This window comes from Pteropus medius, unplaced genomic scaffold (assembly GCF_902729225.1).
Source record: "Pteropus medius unplaced genomic scaffold, Ma_sr-lr_union100, whole genome shotgun sequence".
Classification (NCBI taxonomy): Eukaryota; Metazoa; Chordata; class Mammalia; order Chiroptera; family Pteropodidae; genus Pteropus; species Pteropus medius.
Genome location: NW_024349225.1, coordinates 8,276,383 through 8,293,355, shown reverse-complemented (window position 1 = coordinate 8,293,355; position 16,973 = coordinate 8,276,383). Strand labels below are relative to the sequence as shown.

General features: G+C 36.9%; 1 protein-coding gene across 1 annotated transcript in view; it reads left to right on the top strand.

Moving 5' to 3' along the window:
• The window catches only part of SOAT1 (sterol O-acyltransferase 1), a 57,036-nt gene that overhangs the window by 23,579 nt on the left and 16,484 nt on the right, over window positions 1–16,973 (top strand). The window contains exon 3 of the mRNA XM_039881369.1: window positions 5,699–5,757. Coding sequence (XP_039737303.1) covers window positions 5,699–5,757 — 59 coding nt within the window. The remainder of the gene's footprint in view (window positions 1–5,698; window positions 5,758–16,973) is intronic.

Below are 16,973 nucleotides of genomic sequence, written 5' to 3'. Positions count from 1 at the left end.
TTTTTACCACAGGCCTGGTTAACACCGCCTGACAGCATCAGTTTACATTGGGCCCATTTTCTTAATTATTTCTCTGCAGTGCATGGCAGTTAGAAATCAGAGAAAGCAGATAGCAGGCAGTGTCCGTGGTTGGGACGTGGCATGATGGGCCCAGAAAGTTGGTGGGGGTGACGAGGAAAGGATAGAAGTAATAGCAGGGTTAGTAACTCTAGGCTGGATAAGAAAACTGGTAAAGCGAAAGAACAGTTTCTATCAGAAGAGAAACTATTTCCCTGTTACTCTTTAGAGCAGCGACACCTTTCCTGCACGTTCCCCCAGCAACGTCTCCTGTCTCATTGTCCAGAATTAGATTTCAAATTATGCTAGCAATCTTCCTGTTGCCTCTCTATTCTTTCCTACCCTATTTGTGCCCCGGGAGGCTGACCTTATGGACTGTATCAACAGGTTCCCGTGCCCTGTGGGTTCTAGAAGGGTTTGGTCAGGGGACGGGGGCACTGGCAGGAGATACAAGGGTGGATCTCCCGAGAGTAAGGTGAGTGTGCTTATCACTTGGGTTCCCCCTGTGCTGGGTCACCATCACTCTTGTCTAATGGTTCTCTCCCAGGAGTTCTCTTTGGGCTTCCTTAACCATTTCCCTCCCTTGTTTTTTCAGGCTTTGCTGATGTTTGTGATTAGCCCTAGAATTCCATGCCATCCTTTGTTGCTTTTCTTAAACTCCGCCCACACCTTCTTTATAAGAAGGTCCTCTTTCAACTCTTCTCCGTGAACTAGGTTGAGCGGGTCATCTTCATGCTGCCCATACTCTTATTAATGTTAATGTCCATTCTTAAGTCAGTCTCTGACAAGGAGAAGCAACCACGAGTGTTCACCATAGTTATGTTGGATTATAAAAAATAATGTATACATGTCAGTTTTATTTGTCTGCCAGATTTACAGTAAATTCAGTCATCTAGAATAGGGGGTGGCAAACACAGCCACATTCATTCCTTTGTATTTATAGTGCCCTTAGGCCATATTGGACTGCAAAGCCTAAAATACTTACCGTTTGGCCCATTACAGAGAAAGTAGCTAAGCCCCGATTTTGAACTATACTGTTCATTATGGTGGTCCCTAGAACTGTACTAGTTAATATGGTCCAATTGAGCACTTGAAATGTGGCCGGTCTGAACTGAGATAACACTGTAATTGTGAAATGCCTATCACATTTCAGAGACTCATTTTCACCTGTTTCTTTTTACCTTTTAGTATGACTCCTAGAAAATTTTAAATGACGTGTGGTTCACATTATATTTCTATTAAACAGCACTGCTCTAGAAAGTAACTGGTAACTTAGAAAGTAAGCAGATAAAAGCTGTCCTTAGGCAAAAGCCTATTAAGTACGGCGTTAAGAAGCAAAGAGAGCTTGGCACCTAGAAGCATTTGACCCAAGTTCAAGTCCCAGAAAACCCAAGTCCTTACCAAGTCCTCATGCTGTTTCCTCTGCCTGAAATAATCTTAACAGTAATCGCTCACTGTGAGTTCTCTTTATCATTTGAGATTCAGCTCAAATACTAAGTTCCTCTGCAAAAGCTCCCTTTACTCCAAAGACCCTCCTGCTCCCACAGCCCTTTTGTGTACTATAATTATCTGTTTGCGTATTTCTCCTGAGACCCTAAAGACAGGGTTTGGAATATATACCTAGCACCCTGCATATATTGGGTCCTCAGTGGTTTTTATTTAATGAATGAATATAAAATTGAGTAAATAAATGAGTTACCAATTTAACGAGCTGGGGTATTCGTCTTATCCTTCTGAGTAAATAACATTGGTTGTAGGCTTGATATAGTAGTAAAGCTTAGAATGGTTACAGGAAGCAGATTTGGTGAGAAGCCACAAGGAGGCGGCCCACGTGGACAGGCACAGCTCCCTGGGGCTGCTTACTGTGAGCCCGCTCGATCTCTTTTCCCTTTTCCTAAAGGTGTCACTGTAATGGCACAGGGATATAAATGATCACTTTTATTTGACATAAAGATTATGTATGATACAGTACCTAATCTTTTTTTTTATGTGGGAAAGCTTGTAATTTTTGAAAGATCTTCATCAAAACTGGTTAAAATAAGATTTTTGAGACTTCAAGGAGTAACATTTAAATATTTCAGTTAAATGTAGTAGACTTTACAAGTGCTGGGTCGTGTTCATAAAGATAAATGTTACAAGCCCGATTTCTTGGAGATCAGAGGGTTAGGGGAAAGAAATCTAGAGTAGCTGTCCTTAAGGATTTGTCTTTGGGTCTACTAAGTAGATATTATCAGTTAATGATCAATTATCAGTTAATGATATTAATGGTTTCAGTTAGTGAAATAGTAGACCTTGGCAGACATTTCAGAATTTGCATGACCCTCAGTCCTGGCTTATCACTGTTTCAGGGTCAGTGATGTAGAGATTTAGAAGCCTTGAGTTGAGTTATGTGGTTGATTGTCGGGACATAGTTCTTTAAATCTTAATGTTTTTAGGATATTATTCTTTTGATGAAGAATAAAGATGAGATTTTTTTTTTTAATTTTTAGGTAGCAAGAAAGTAGATTTTCTTTTGAATAGTGTATGAAGTAAATTTTAAGGTGAAAGAAATGAGCGTTTTAATATATTTTTCTTCCATTTACATTTCCACTCATCATGGTCAGTTATTTATAGGTAGGTGATTCCTTGTGGAAGTTATGCACAAACAGAATGTTTTAGTGTCTCTTTTCCCATTCTCCCCCATGGTTAATTATTGAAGGGAAAAAGCTTTGTATTCATTTATTTATGAAATGAATAGCTTATTTATGAAACCATGGTCATCAGAGACATCAAAGGTAGTAGAGAACTAAATAAAAAAATGTATTCTTATAATTTATAAAAAAATCATTTCTTTTATGAATATTCGTCTTACCCTCATATTTCTTAATCAGTTACCAATTTGTGAGTATATTCAAAATTTATCCTCTCCTATTTGTTCTCATTGCCATTGTTTTGGTTTACAACATCATCATTTCTTGTCTGGATTTATTGCATTTCTCTTTTGTGGGGTCCTTCTCATCCTCTCTTGCCAGATCAGTTACTCTCCTGCTTAAAATTCTTAGTTTCCTCAAAGCCCTTGTATGATATACACAGGCTCCTTGTGATATGACCTCTTGCCTCCTTCCCAGTCATAAACTCCACTGCTATCAATAATTGAAGATATAATTCCACTATCTGCTGGCTTCTGTTGTTGGTGTTAAGTCAGGTACCCAGCATAATTTCAGTTCTTTTGCAGGTGATTTTTTTTTTTTTAAATAAACCTATATGTTACACACAGTTTCATTATGATATAGTTAAGTATAGATTTTTATTTACCCTCTTGGGATTCTTTGGCTTTATTTGAGGATTGGCATCTTTTAATAATTCTGAAAAGTTCTCAGCCATTTATCATTTCAAATTTGTCTTTCCTTATAGCTCTTTGATTTGATGCATTTTGGACCTTCTCATTCTCCATGCCTTTTTTCCCAATTGAAGTATTATGAAAAGATACAGTCTAAATGTCCAATAGAAGATTGAATAAATAATATTTCAGCCATAAAAACAGAATAATAGGCCAATAAAATGACGTAGAAGAATATGTAATGACATGGAATGATGTTAAGTGAAAAAAGCATATTAAGTGAAAAAAGCATATTATAAAAAAGTATGCATAATGAGTCCATTATAATATGTATATTTGCCAAAGTAAAGGGACAAATGACATTTACCAAAATATCTTTGAACATCATAGGATAATGGGTGATTTTTGTTAGGCTTTTTTGGGAATAGGGAGTTTGGGTTTTAAATTTTCTATAATGAAGATTACTTTTAGAATAAGTAATTTTAGAGGGGTTTATTAAATTTATATTAGCTCAAATATGCCCTCAGAGTTCATTCTGGCAAAGTAAATATTTCTGGGAAATAACTTATATCTTATAAATTTGAGTGCCCATCGATCTTATTTTTAGGCAAAATATACAATAGCAATTATTAATACTGAAATAAAAATACTCAAGTAAATTATTACTGAGGAGAACAGTTGAGAAAATATAAATGCTCATTAAAAAGTATACTACTAAAATGATAGATTACATCATCACAGTGTTTTGCAAAGACAGAGACAGCAGACTCGTCGCAGGCTTCCGTTTCCCATTTCAGCACTCATGCTGTTCACGCATTTTTCTGTGCAGACGTCTGTCCACACGTGATGTGTGATATTTATTGGTTCCCATAGTGTAATAGGTAAGTTGACCTTTCACTTGAAAAGGTAAAATAAGGACATTTACTATCAGATTATAAATTCCTTTTTCTGGAAAAAATGCTATAGTGTTTGAAAATATGCTTTGAAAAATACGTGAAAATGAAAGAGATACCATTTCAAGATGTGCGTTAAACTTAGAAGAAGTTCAATTAAGACTATCTCAAAGACCAATCTAACCTTAACAAGGAGTTGCAATAACTAAAGACTTTTAGCAAGCAAAATGGGCAAGGTAAGCAACTGTTACAGGACACCAAGTTTAATAGGGTGGACACTAACTTTTGCGTTAGCATGTAATTTTTAATTATATTGAAAATGTTGCTTAAGCTATAAATATTTTGCCAAAGAAAAACTTTTAAAAATTTTATTAAATACATCAAAAGCTAAAAATGTAAGTTATTATGCAAGATATTATGTGTGAAGACAAATTTATTTAAGAATAAAGGCAAATTGCATTCAAAATTAACTGTACCCATATTTTATTAAAAGGGAAGACATTAATTAAATCAGCTGCTTGCTTAAATTACAATAGCACCACGATTCGGTATGAAAATAAGAAATTGTCTAAAAATCCATAAAAATAATAAATCGCAATAAATAATGCACATGGGAGTCATACAGAGCAGCAAATTCTCATAAACATATTTTAAAAAGCAATTTTTTTAAGTCATGAAAAAGATTCTCATTAGTTAATGATTAACTTATACCTCAATTAGTCAACTTTATGTGTGTCTGATTATAGTCATCCTCCTGGTTGGGAAAGATATTTCATTGTGGTTTCGATTTGTATTTCCCCAATGACCAGTGATATTGAGCATTTTTTCATGTGATATTGGCCATTTGTATATCTTTCTTGGAAAAATGTCTGTTTGGATACTTTGCCTGTATTTAAATTGGATTTTTTTATTTATTTTATTTTTTTTACTGAGTCGTAAGAGTTCTTTATATACTCTCAATACAAGTTCCTGATCAGATTTGCAAATTTTTTTTCCCATTCTCTTTACTTTCTTAATCGTGTCCTATCTTTTGCAGCAGAAAAGTATTTTTTTTTATTTTTGATGAAGTCCAGTTTATCTAATTTTTACATGTTGCTTATGCATTTTAGTGGTCACAGTTGCAGAATCCATCTAGAGAATCTAATTTCTCATGCTGTCAGAATTAGATCTTATAGCATCATATGGCTAATATAGTTGTAATTACTGTGTGTTCATATAGTAGTTTTGTTTTTTCTACTTAGGATTTTTATGTATAAATTTCCTTCTATTTATATTGCCCATGCTTCATTTTTAAGAGCTCTGTTGTGTTTAGTGGTTGCACCGTAGTTTAAGTAGTCATTTTTAGCTTGTTTGTTTTTCAACTTTATGATTTAGTGCTGGTAGGTAGCTGTAGCCATCAACTTAAAAGTTACATTTTTTCCCCTCTTAGGTCGGGTTGACATAAAACAATTGATGGCAAAGAAGAGACAGTTGACAGTAGAGGCAGAGGTAAGTAACTCCTTCTAGAAACAAAAAATGTAGAGTTTTAGGATAAGAGTTTTATGTAGTAAAATTTTTAATGCCAAATTGCTTAAATAATTATTTACTTTTCTTATTAGTTGACATTGTCCTGCTGTGGAACAGGAAAATAAGGTGTGCCGCGTGTCATCCTACATAAGAACCAGTTTACCCCTTTCTCTTCTATCCTACCTCACTGTTGTTTTCTGCCTTTGACCAGCAAAACCTGGTTTTAGTGAGCCATGATCCAGTTGAACATCCATATGAGTGTGTGTGATAGTGCTTTGCGAAAGTATCTGTCAAGGTTCATGGTAAATAATAGGCCTCCAGTAAATGCGGAGTCTGCATCTAGAAGTAGATTCCCTGTAAGGGATGTAGAAGAAAGATCGACTGAGAAATAATGACATGGAGCCATTTCGAGCTGGATAAACAGTTCTACAAGTCAGAATTCACCGGTGCCCTCAGGAAATTCTGGAGGACAAAGAGCGGTTTTTTTAAAAATTATAATCTAATACTGTGTGTGCCTAAATGGAAGTTGACTTCAGATCCAAGGCAGTCTCCCTTTTTCGTAATAAGTTTACTTCCAAAATTTATTGACCAGCATTAATGTATAAATATCCAATAATGCAGATGAAAAAGCCCTGTTTTTATTTAGTTATTTATGTGTGCATGCATGCACATATGCATTTATACAGAATAACAGATTTTCATATTGTCGTAATCATATTTGAATGGGGTCCCTGGACCTAATTCTAACTTGGGGACATGGGTTCTCCCAACACTCACAAGCAATTCCAGGAAACTCTAGAATGCTGGCAAAGGTGTCCAAGAATTCAGCTCAATTCTGATACTACTTACCTGGAGATAAAGTCATATTCCACAGGTAAGGGCCCAGTCTCACAAGACTGCCCTCCTCATTAGATGCCAGAAGCAAGCCCAGTTTACCTGTGCTTCTGACCATCTGGCTACAGGTTGGAGGTTCGAGCGACCCCGTCCAACTCAGAATGCCAATTCCAAGTTCATTTAATCTGTCATCTGTACTGACTCACTGGCGATAAATCAGAGGTTCCCACAAACCCCTTCTTTGGTCTGATTAATTTGCCAGAATGCCTTACAGAACTTAGGAAAACCTGTTTTCACACTAGGTTACTGATTTATTACAAAGGATAAGAATCAACAGCCAGATGAAATACATAGGGTGAGGTCCCAAACAAAGGAGGCTCTGTCCTTAGGAAGCTTGAGGCCTGCCAGGTAGAAACACTCTGGTTCCCCAACAAGGAAGACCAACTCTGACCTCCTAGGTTTCTAAGGAGGTGGGGGTCAGGTCGGGCTGGGACAGAAAGTTCCAAACCTCTAATCACATGATTGGTTTTCCTGGCAACCAGCCCCCACTTTTGAGTGGAGTCTAAAAGTCACCTAATTAACAGAACAAAAAGACACCTTTATCACTCCACATATAGGAAGTTCCAAGGGTTTTGGTAGCTGTGAGTTCAGGAACCATGGATGACGGCCAAATATCTTATAATTCACATCATAATATTTCATAAAACAGTATATGCAAGATTTTTACATTCACTTCAGTATTCATGTCTTTGTAATTATCAGAGCTAGTTTTTTAGTTTATCTTCCAGTCCTGGGGCTTATCATTTTTACTTTCATCTCATTCGTTGGAGATGACAGCATTTTTTGAGTCCAAGGATGATGCTGTTGCTAGAAATTTTAGTAAAAATACCTATCTATTTAACATTAAGGATTCCTCCCCAGTTAATTCTATAGATAGTTTAGTGATTTCTGTAATGTAGCCATTTATCATATTGCTTTATACACTAATATTCAAAAGGTGTATTTACTATGCTTGAAACTCTGAGTCTAGATTCCTAGTTAATAGTGTAACTCAGCAGGAAGAGAATTTGTATGTGCCCCGCTCCCCACACACAGAACCAAACACTGAACACAGTTTTACAGTGGAGAAATTAGAGTCACTTTATTTGTATTACGCTAATAAGCAAGGAGAACGGGAAGCTGTATCACTTAAAGCCTGACCTCCCTGACGGCTTACCATCAGAGGGTTGTAGGGAGTCAGGGGGAATAGGCATGTGGAAGTGCTGGTGGGAACGTTTAAATTGGATGATGTTGGAACTTGGCTATTACGGTAAGGGACTTCAGCACTGGATCTTCCTGGACAGCGGACCCTTGACTTCTGAAAGTGTCCCCTTGTTCAGGTTCCAGTCATGTCCCAGTCCTTTGGTTCTTCCAGGAGGGGTGAGACTTTGGTTCCTGGTGCAGCTGGAAGACACAGGTGGCACATGTACAGTGCTGTCTCTATAGAATAATTCAAGGGTTGTATTAATATCACTGATCTGCTGTGACAGGGCAGAATGTTTTAAGCTGGTCATGTGATTTATGTGCTGTTTCAATAGTTTGTTACATTTTACTTACTTTTTTTGATTCCCTTAGGGATCAAAATATAAATAAGCCTTTAAAACTACAATGATCGAGATCATTTCTGGTGAATGTCATTTCTAATTAATGATTTATTGCTCCGTTGTGTTTAAAGACTTGATTATTAGGTAACTTCCACTTATCTATGAGGTAATTTATAACTTGGCCAAGAAAAGAAAAATATTTAATATACAGGTACATGTGCTATTTTTAAGGGCCTATTCTTACAGATTTAATGATTAAAATAAAGAAATTTGGGTTTTATGGCTTATTATATTGTTTCCAACCCTTGTTCCTCCCTAGACAGGCCAGACACCTGATTTTATTATCCATTCCTTTTCAAATTCCCCTTCTATTCCTCGTTTGCTCCGTCTCCCCTTCCTAGCAAGAACACAAAGCCCTTGTGCTCATTCGTGCAGGAAAGTCTCAAACAGGTGAAAGGACAGGCCATCCCTGCCATCACTTCTATTTATTTTTAAAATCCAGAGTGGGAGGGGAACTTTTTAAATGTAGAATCAGAAACTCAGAGAGGAAAAGAGAGTGTGGAGTGGGAAGTAAAGGTCGGGGGAAAGAGAGGAGAAAGGGAATGGAGGGAATGTTTCACAGATCTAAGTGGAAACTTTGTTTTTAAAGAGAATCTTCTACTTACCTGCGTTATACGTTAGGCAGTGAATAGAAATTATATTATTCAGTTTGCTCAGGAAGATTCGAAGGGGAGAGAAGGGAATGAAGTAAGGAAGGGAAAAGGAGCAGAGGGAAAGGTGGACGTTGGTTAAGCTGGCATCGTTTCTTACTCTGTGTTGTGCAGGTGACGTGAAGGTGGCAGAGTCGTGGCGGTCTCGGACAACAGGAGGGCATGTCCGGAACAGAGCTTAAGAGCTAGGAATCTTGCACTGTATTTTGAAAATGATGTTTGATTGGCATCTGTGCCCCCGTAGAGGCGTGACAGGAAGAAAAATAGAGTTGGAAAATTGGGGCTAGATTGTTATGGATTTTTTCTCTGCCTTCATGCCTTGTTCACGAAGCTCTTTCTATTTGAAGTTTTCTTAACTTCTTACCTTCACCAATCACAATACTGTATATCTTTCAAATTCTAGCGCAAACGCTGCTTGCTGCTTCTACAGTTTTTTAAACACCCCCCCTTGAAGTGATGCCTTCCATACTTCACACTTCTGAGTTCTTAGTTTATTTATACCCTTTGTACATACTCTGTATTTATTACACAGTGCTTTGTTCTGAATGAATCACAAATTTTTTTGGTGAACTGATAGATGATTTGATTTAGGAATGTTTTAATTGGCATTTTTATATCTAATGAGAGTGAACATCTTGCAGTGTGTATTAATTGGAATGTTTTGGATATATATTAGGAATGCTTAGTATTTGACAACCTTCACACCTGTCCTTAATTTGAGCTCTTCTATTTCTGTATCTAAATTTTGATATCAAAGTTGAGGATAATTTATAGAGTTTGAGAGACAATGAGACCAGAAAGGAAGTGAGTGTAATGTTTTAGTGTTTTAGATGGAGTAAACAAGGGCAGGGAAGAAGAGGGAGCTACATTTAGAAGTCCTGTTATAGGCTAGGCTCTGCACTAGGTGGCTTACATATATAATCTTATTTACTTAAATTATCCCATTTACAAGAATGATCTCTAACTGGTTACATTTTGTTGTTTTGCTTTATTGGTTCCTGTTTACTAATGTGAAATGACTATGTAGGTGACAGGTATGTGAATATTGTTTGGAGCCATGAAATTTCCTTGTTCTTTTCTCTTGTGGCTTTTTAGAAATTCTTTTTAAAACAAATGAAAATCAGGAATCCTTCATCATTTGTAATTTGATGTCATGCACCAACCCACCCGCCGCTCACCTTCATTAGACGGTCTGCCCCTTATCATCAAAGTGAAAACATCGGATTAGCCTTTTCTAAGGTCTCCTTCAGCTCTAACCGTCTGTCATAATTTTGTAGCCATTGTGGACTTTTGCTCCTAATTTACTATTTCCTGTTGTAAAAGGAAATGATAGTCTATGATCCTATTGAGTAACTCTTCAGCGCCACAGAATTAGTTGTCATATAAGATACAGTATGCCTAGTTACTTTCGAATTTTAGATAACAAAATTTTTTAGTCATCATGCAATATTCAAGACATCCTTAGACTAAAAAAATTTTGTTTATTGAATTCAAATTTAACTGGCTGTCCTATATATTTTTTACTAAATCTAGCAACCTACACAGAACTATGTGAAATTTTAGATAAACAGAACTCGTAGTAAGGAAAGCTGTGAGAAATGAGAGATTATGACATCAGTGAGTTTAACTTAGTGGGTTGAACTGATTGAATCTCTTAAAGTCACTTATCGATCTAAATGCTTTCTTGAAAAGTTTTAAGTACTTAATTAAAAAAAACAAACAAACTAGTGCTAGTGGGATCACGCAACATTGTGTAACCCTGAGCCATGACCTTGTGAAATCCTTAGAAATGTGTTGTAATAAGACTTAAAAGACCTTGGAGCAGTTCAAGGGAGATTCAAATGATTAAATCCCAACCAACTTAATAGAGAAATTAGCTTTGTTTTTAACATTGTGTTAGTTCAGTTTTTTCTTTTGGTTGTAAATAGCAGAAACCTACTCTAGTTTATTTAAACATAAAAGGAAATATATTTGAAAGATATTAATTTTCTCATAGAATCCTGGGAGGGGTAGAATATTCAAGCTTTGGAAAGGGGAAGGATTTTAGTAGCAAGAGTTCAGATATTTCTGAATTTTTTAGTTAACGAGGTCTCTAAGCTCAGTGTTTCAGATTTATGAGAGAATTGAGTTTCAGTGAGGAGGGCAGAACTGTATAGTGCAGCCCTGGCCTGGACATTGGATGACTGTTGCCTTTGAGGACAGTTTCCAGAGAAAAGTAAATATGTTGAGAAAAGAGTTTCTTTACTTTCAATATTTGTGCAGTTATTAACATACACAATTTTATAGAGGAAATGTTAGGTATATGTGAAAATTTAATGGACGAAAAATTACTTTCTATTTCTACTTAAAAATACATATTTGTTGCAACATATTTTGTTTGCTTCTTATATGGCACTCATGCATTGTTTTTCACATCAGTACCTTATGTCCAACCATTAAATGAACAAATTGTAATGAGTAAGGTGCAGATGGCATGTCTGCAGATGAGTACTTCTCTTTGTGGTTTGTCACTCATTCACGTAACCTCTTCTAAAAAAGTTTGTTTGACAATGCCAATCTACCTGATGTATTGACACACTGCTGGAGAGATAAGTCTAAGTATTTTTTAGCCCAGAATTTCTTTTATTATTTAAGTTGAGGTTAGGTTGTGCTGTAATAGTAACACAAGATAAACACAAATAATTGTGGCTTAAACAAGGTAGAAGTGTGTCTCCCTCTCACGTAAATCATCTAGAGGTGAGAAGCCCGGAGCCCGTGTGGTGACTTCGTGGTCCTCGGGGACCCTGGTCCCTTTTATTTCCCTGCCTCACCATCCGTAGGCTGCGATTCCCACTTCTTGTCCAAATGGCTTCCGCCATTTCATGAATTTGAGGAGCAGAACTGATGTAGAAAAAGAAGGCAAGGAACAGGTACCAGCTATCTTTTTAGGAGGTTTCCTGGAGGTTTTGTCAAACCAATTCCGCTTGATTCTCATTGGCAAGAACTCAGTCACATGGTCACACCTAGGTGTAAGGGGAGACTGGGAAATTTATTTATTCTGGGCAATCATGTGCCCAGGTAAAAACCAGGGATTCTAATACTAGGGAAGGGGCTAAGAGAGGGGGCTCAACCTCGACAACCAATAGTCTCTACTACAACTGTTCATTTTACTTTTCTGCTTCTCATCTGCTCAAATCTTATCTTCTTTTTGCTACGTAATTGTGATATTTCCCTTTCTGCTTTTTTCATTTTACCTAAATATGTATATCTTTCATATCTAGTCTACTTCGATGAACCTTGGTAAAGTCAGTTTATTGTTCTTTATGATTTTTTCACTTATGAAATGTCGAGAGGAGCCTGCTGTGTTGCCTTCTTAGGATTGCTCTGTAATTTAGTTCCCATGAACACCTACTTGGTTCCTTTGTCAGGTGCGACGTTAGGTGCTAGGATTCTGAAGAAGTTGTGTCATTGAAAGCTGTACAATAATGTCAATGTAGGTTGGAATTTGTGATAAGAAATTACATTATTTTAGAGCTCTGTTGACCTCACAGGTGATAGTTACTCTCTATTTTACAGTTAATGAGAATCTAAAACATCAAAACTAGTCAAATGGTAATATTCTGCATGTCCTTGATTGACGGAAACTTTTGTTTTCTAATATTTTAGTATCTTTGAAAATAAAAAAGCACTGTGCTTTATTTGGCAGCTTTTTTTTTTTCTTTCTTAGTGCCAAACAAAAATTAATGGCATCTTAGATTGAATAAACTAAATTCTTTTAAAAAATACGCCCAAGGTTTAAGATTTTATTTTAATGTGCTGCCATATAGGATTACTTTAAGAACAGGAGGAATATATTTTCTTATCTAAAGTAGTTATTTATCTGATTATAGAAGTAGTACAGGCTCACTGCAGAAAATTTATAAGAGACAAAGTATAAAAAGGAAACAGTCACCACCCATACATGCCTCCCACTCAGGGGTAACATTTTGGTTTATTTTCTCCCAATAATTTTTCTTCTGTTACTCACAGATGTGTGTAGACACATATAGGCATGTTTGTCAGAGATATGTCATCAAAATCAACATCAATTTATGTGTTCAGTTTGTATATTTTTCTCAATATTATTATGTGGGTTTTTTGGTGATAAAATATTCTTTGAAATATGACTTAAACATGATTTTGTGGTAGTCATTTGTATACATATGTGTACATATCCATCTATATGTGTCATTTACATACATTGCATACATATGTATCTATATATAATTTATTAACTATTAGCAATAACTACTTTCTGGTTTCTAGTATTTAACAATGGCTAATAAGTGAAGGAGGCAGGTAAAGATGACGAGAAACAGAATAATATACCATTTGGTTAGTTAAGATGAGGAAGCTGCCCAAGTAGATTAAGATAAATCAATGTGTTTCAGTTCATGAGACGAATAGAAATGTGATGTGAAGAATATTGTAGTCTAATTTAAATTGGGAGACAGTCCAGAGTGAATTTTATTTTAAATAAAAAGGGATTCTAATTCAGAACTCTAATTTTTATTAGTTGCTAGTTTACCTTGAACCTTTGGCTTCCCATATAAAGGATTGTAGAATAGTTATGCCCAAGACTTAACTATCAAACAAGGTTCCTTTTTCTTTTAAATATGGAGTTCATTACAATGCATATTTAATAGGACTATAAGCCTCTTCTACATCGATCCTTTCAAATGAAATGTTTGCAGTAGAACTAAGCAAAATAACACCTTTTAATTAGTAATGTACCATTTTCAAGCTACATGTATGTCATTGGCTTTGGGGGGTTTTGCCTTTTTGGCTTATGGTGCTAATTGTATAGAAAATATTTCAGATAAAGTATAGCAGAAAGCAATGTAATATAATATAAACCCCTGTGATGTCATAGTAGACCAGGGTTCCGATCCTGGTTGTATAGTTTACAAGTCCCATGACCTTGGGCAGGTTACATTACTTGACTTGTTCCAGCCTAGATATACTATGTAAATAGGAATTATACCACCTACTTCAAGGCTGTTTTAAGACTAGAAATAATATGTAAAAGCCCCTAAGAGAGTATCTAGCATACAGCAGCCATCCAATAAGTACTAGCCATTACCAGCGACGACAATGCTGGTTTTTAGCCCCTTTCCTTTCGTAGCTTCTAGGCAGAAATTGGGCTAGGGAGTGTTTTGATAACTACTTTCTGCATTGTAATAGACACTGAGTAAAGCCAGCACTGGGACGAGTAGGCGTTTCGGTGCCAGGGGTTGGTTTCCAAAGCTGTTCAGAAATATATTTAACAGCCGTAGCCTTTCCAGTTGCTTTGCAGAGAGCCGGCCATACAGTGACTAACAAACAGACATGGAGTTTCAAGTCAAGTGGGGAGGCAGACATTAAGACACCAAAAGATAGAAATATAGAGAATTTAAAATTGTTTAAGGGATAATGAAGGAAAAGAATAAGAAGCAGTAACTTCAGAGTGATTTGTTAGGGGGAGACCTCTGTTGAGGAGTCAGTTTAGTTTAAGACTCAAACACTGTGTTACCTCTTCTGTTGTGTTAGCTGTTTTGCCCCAAAAGATCAGGTTTCTGGCTCCATGCCACTGTGAGGTGAAGAGGTTTTCTGTGCAAAGCCAGGCGGTGAATCAGAGAAACAAGTGATTCATAGACTAGCAATATGACCTTGTGGAGCCAGAGTATACTTTGTTATACTCTGTATTCAGAATATACATTTTTACTGTATGTTTCTTTCTGTCAACCTAGTTTTAATTTTTTCATGCCTCTGTGCCTTTGAAAGCCTTATTTTATCTGTCCATGAATGACCCTGCTCTTTTCTCATTTGAAGACTCAGTGCAAAGTAACCTCTGCTTGAAGCCCCTTTTATAAGATTTATCTTTCTAAAATGCATATCAGAACATGTTTGCAAACCTTGTGCTTAAAATATCACTGGTTTCCAGTTACCCTTAGGATAAAATGAAATGAAAAACTCTTAAAAGGGCTTAAAGGTCCTTCTTATCTAGTCCCTAGTCCCTGCTTGCTTCTCTAGCTTCATGTCTGATCACTGGCGTGTGCCTTCACTATGTGTTCCAACCAGAGCTCTTTGCTTCTTAGAGGTTGTCCCCCATTCTTAGAATCTTAGAGGCTGTCTACTTTGGCTGCTTATTTTAAAAATAAGGTTTCTTTGAACTCTAAAACATAGTGATTCTGTTTAATGGAGCATCTAAGCGCCTCCTTTTCTAGTTTATAGTAACTACCTGCTTGCTTTCTTCCACTGTTCTGTCCATCTGTTGTGCTGGGACAGCCATTGTCCATGGGGCTGGGTGAAACCAATGCTAATAGAGATCAGATGGGAAAGATAAGCAAATCAGAAAGCCTGTAACCTTCAACCTCCTTTTCAGGTCACTGCCATTAGACATTACTCAGTTTACTGTCACCCATTTTGAAGTTCTAATTGAGGCCGGTTTCATGTTACAGGTGAACTCAGAAGAAGACAGAAGTCGAGCACTTCTTGTATTTTTCTATAGTCTCTCTTATAAAGGGCGTGACAGTAACAAGCAGCCACTCTTTACTTTCATCATTATCTGGATACGGCCCACAGTAGAGTTCTTTCTTGTCTCCCAGTGCAGCAGCTTCTATCAACTTGAATTTTTCAGAGAAAGAGGCAAGGACATTAAGAAATGAACATTAAGCACCTAGTTAGTGTAATGCTATGTATAAGAATGTGGTGGATTCTTAAATAGTTACCTTTTTAATAGTAATAGCACTGAATGGTAGAATTGGCTTATATTGCCGTTTTTATTGTACGCTGTTTTACTTTTTTCCTTATAGGTTAGCTCTGACTGAGTGTGGAGGGGTTGGAGCTACAAATATATGTGGAGTGATAACTATGTCAAGTCCCGTGCTGTGCGTTATTACAGGATTTTGTTTCTGTGTTGAACTTTAAAACAAATTAAGGTCACACAACAGTTTAGCAAGTTTGATGTTCTCCATCTCAATTTTGGAGGTAACTGCTCAGAAAAGTGAAATAACCTGCCTGAGGCTATGTACAAGTGATGGAGGTAGAATCTGAACCCAGATCCGCCTGAATGAAAGCTCACGTTTCTCTACCACTTTGTTATTAGCGCTAAAGACATCTTTTTCCTTAGTACTGTACTAGCTCGAGTATCGATTCCCGTACTGCTCACATAAATTTTATTGCAGGAAAAAAGACATGAATTAATCACATTAAAACAGGACCTCTTTTAGCTCTGCACACCCAGGAAGCGTTCTGCATTGTCTGAGTTTGGAGTCATAGGTAGGAGAGGTGGGTCTTGAAAGAAAGTTACAAGATGTTACACAGAAAGTCAACATCTTAACACCTGTCACCACCATATAGCGACCCTCACACTGAGATGCCTGTGGTTTTTATTCTTTTACTTCTTTCTTCATTCTCCTGGCACGCTGAACTGTTCTTTCTTTGTGTCAATCACTGTACCATTAATAATTTATGTCTTCCCTCACTGACGGACAGTCAGCTCAGTAAGAGCAGGGCTGCATGTATCTTGTTCACCACTGTAGGTGCCGGATGATAGAAGTACTCCTTGTTCTCCAAATCTTTTTGGTCCCTGAGATCACATAGCGGATTGGGATAACAAGGGATACCCTTACTTGTGGGCTGACTAGAGAAGAAGAAAAGGTAGTAGGAGTTCTCTGGGTATGGGAAGAAAGGAAGAGAGTAGGAGGAAGAAGAAAAAGATACAATTGACAAGGAGGGTCAGAGTAAGGAGGTTGCTGTAAGTTTTCTTACTACACGGCTAGAAGTTTCAAGTTCTTCAGAATGTATGGCAAAGGCTCATCTGTGGGTAGATGGCGGGTAAGGCACAAGCTCCGGTGCCACGAGAAGCTGACTACTCTATTCACCTTGAGTTGAGTGAATTAGGACCTGATCTCAGCAGCTTTTACTGGTATTTGTAAAACATACACCATGAACCCAGTGCTTAATTGGGAAGGAGACTGGTTCCAGAGTGTGAGGAATCTTAGCTACAAGAAATGGTTAGACTCCCTTTGGCACATCTCACAATTCCAGACCTTTTTTTTCTTTTTTCTTT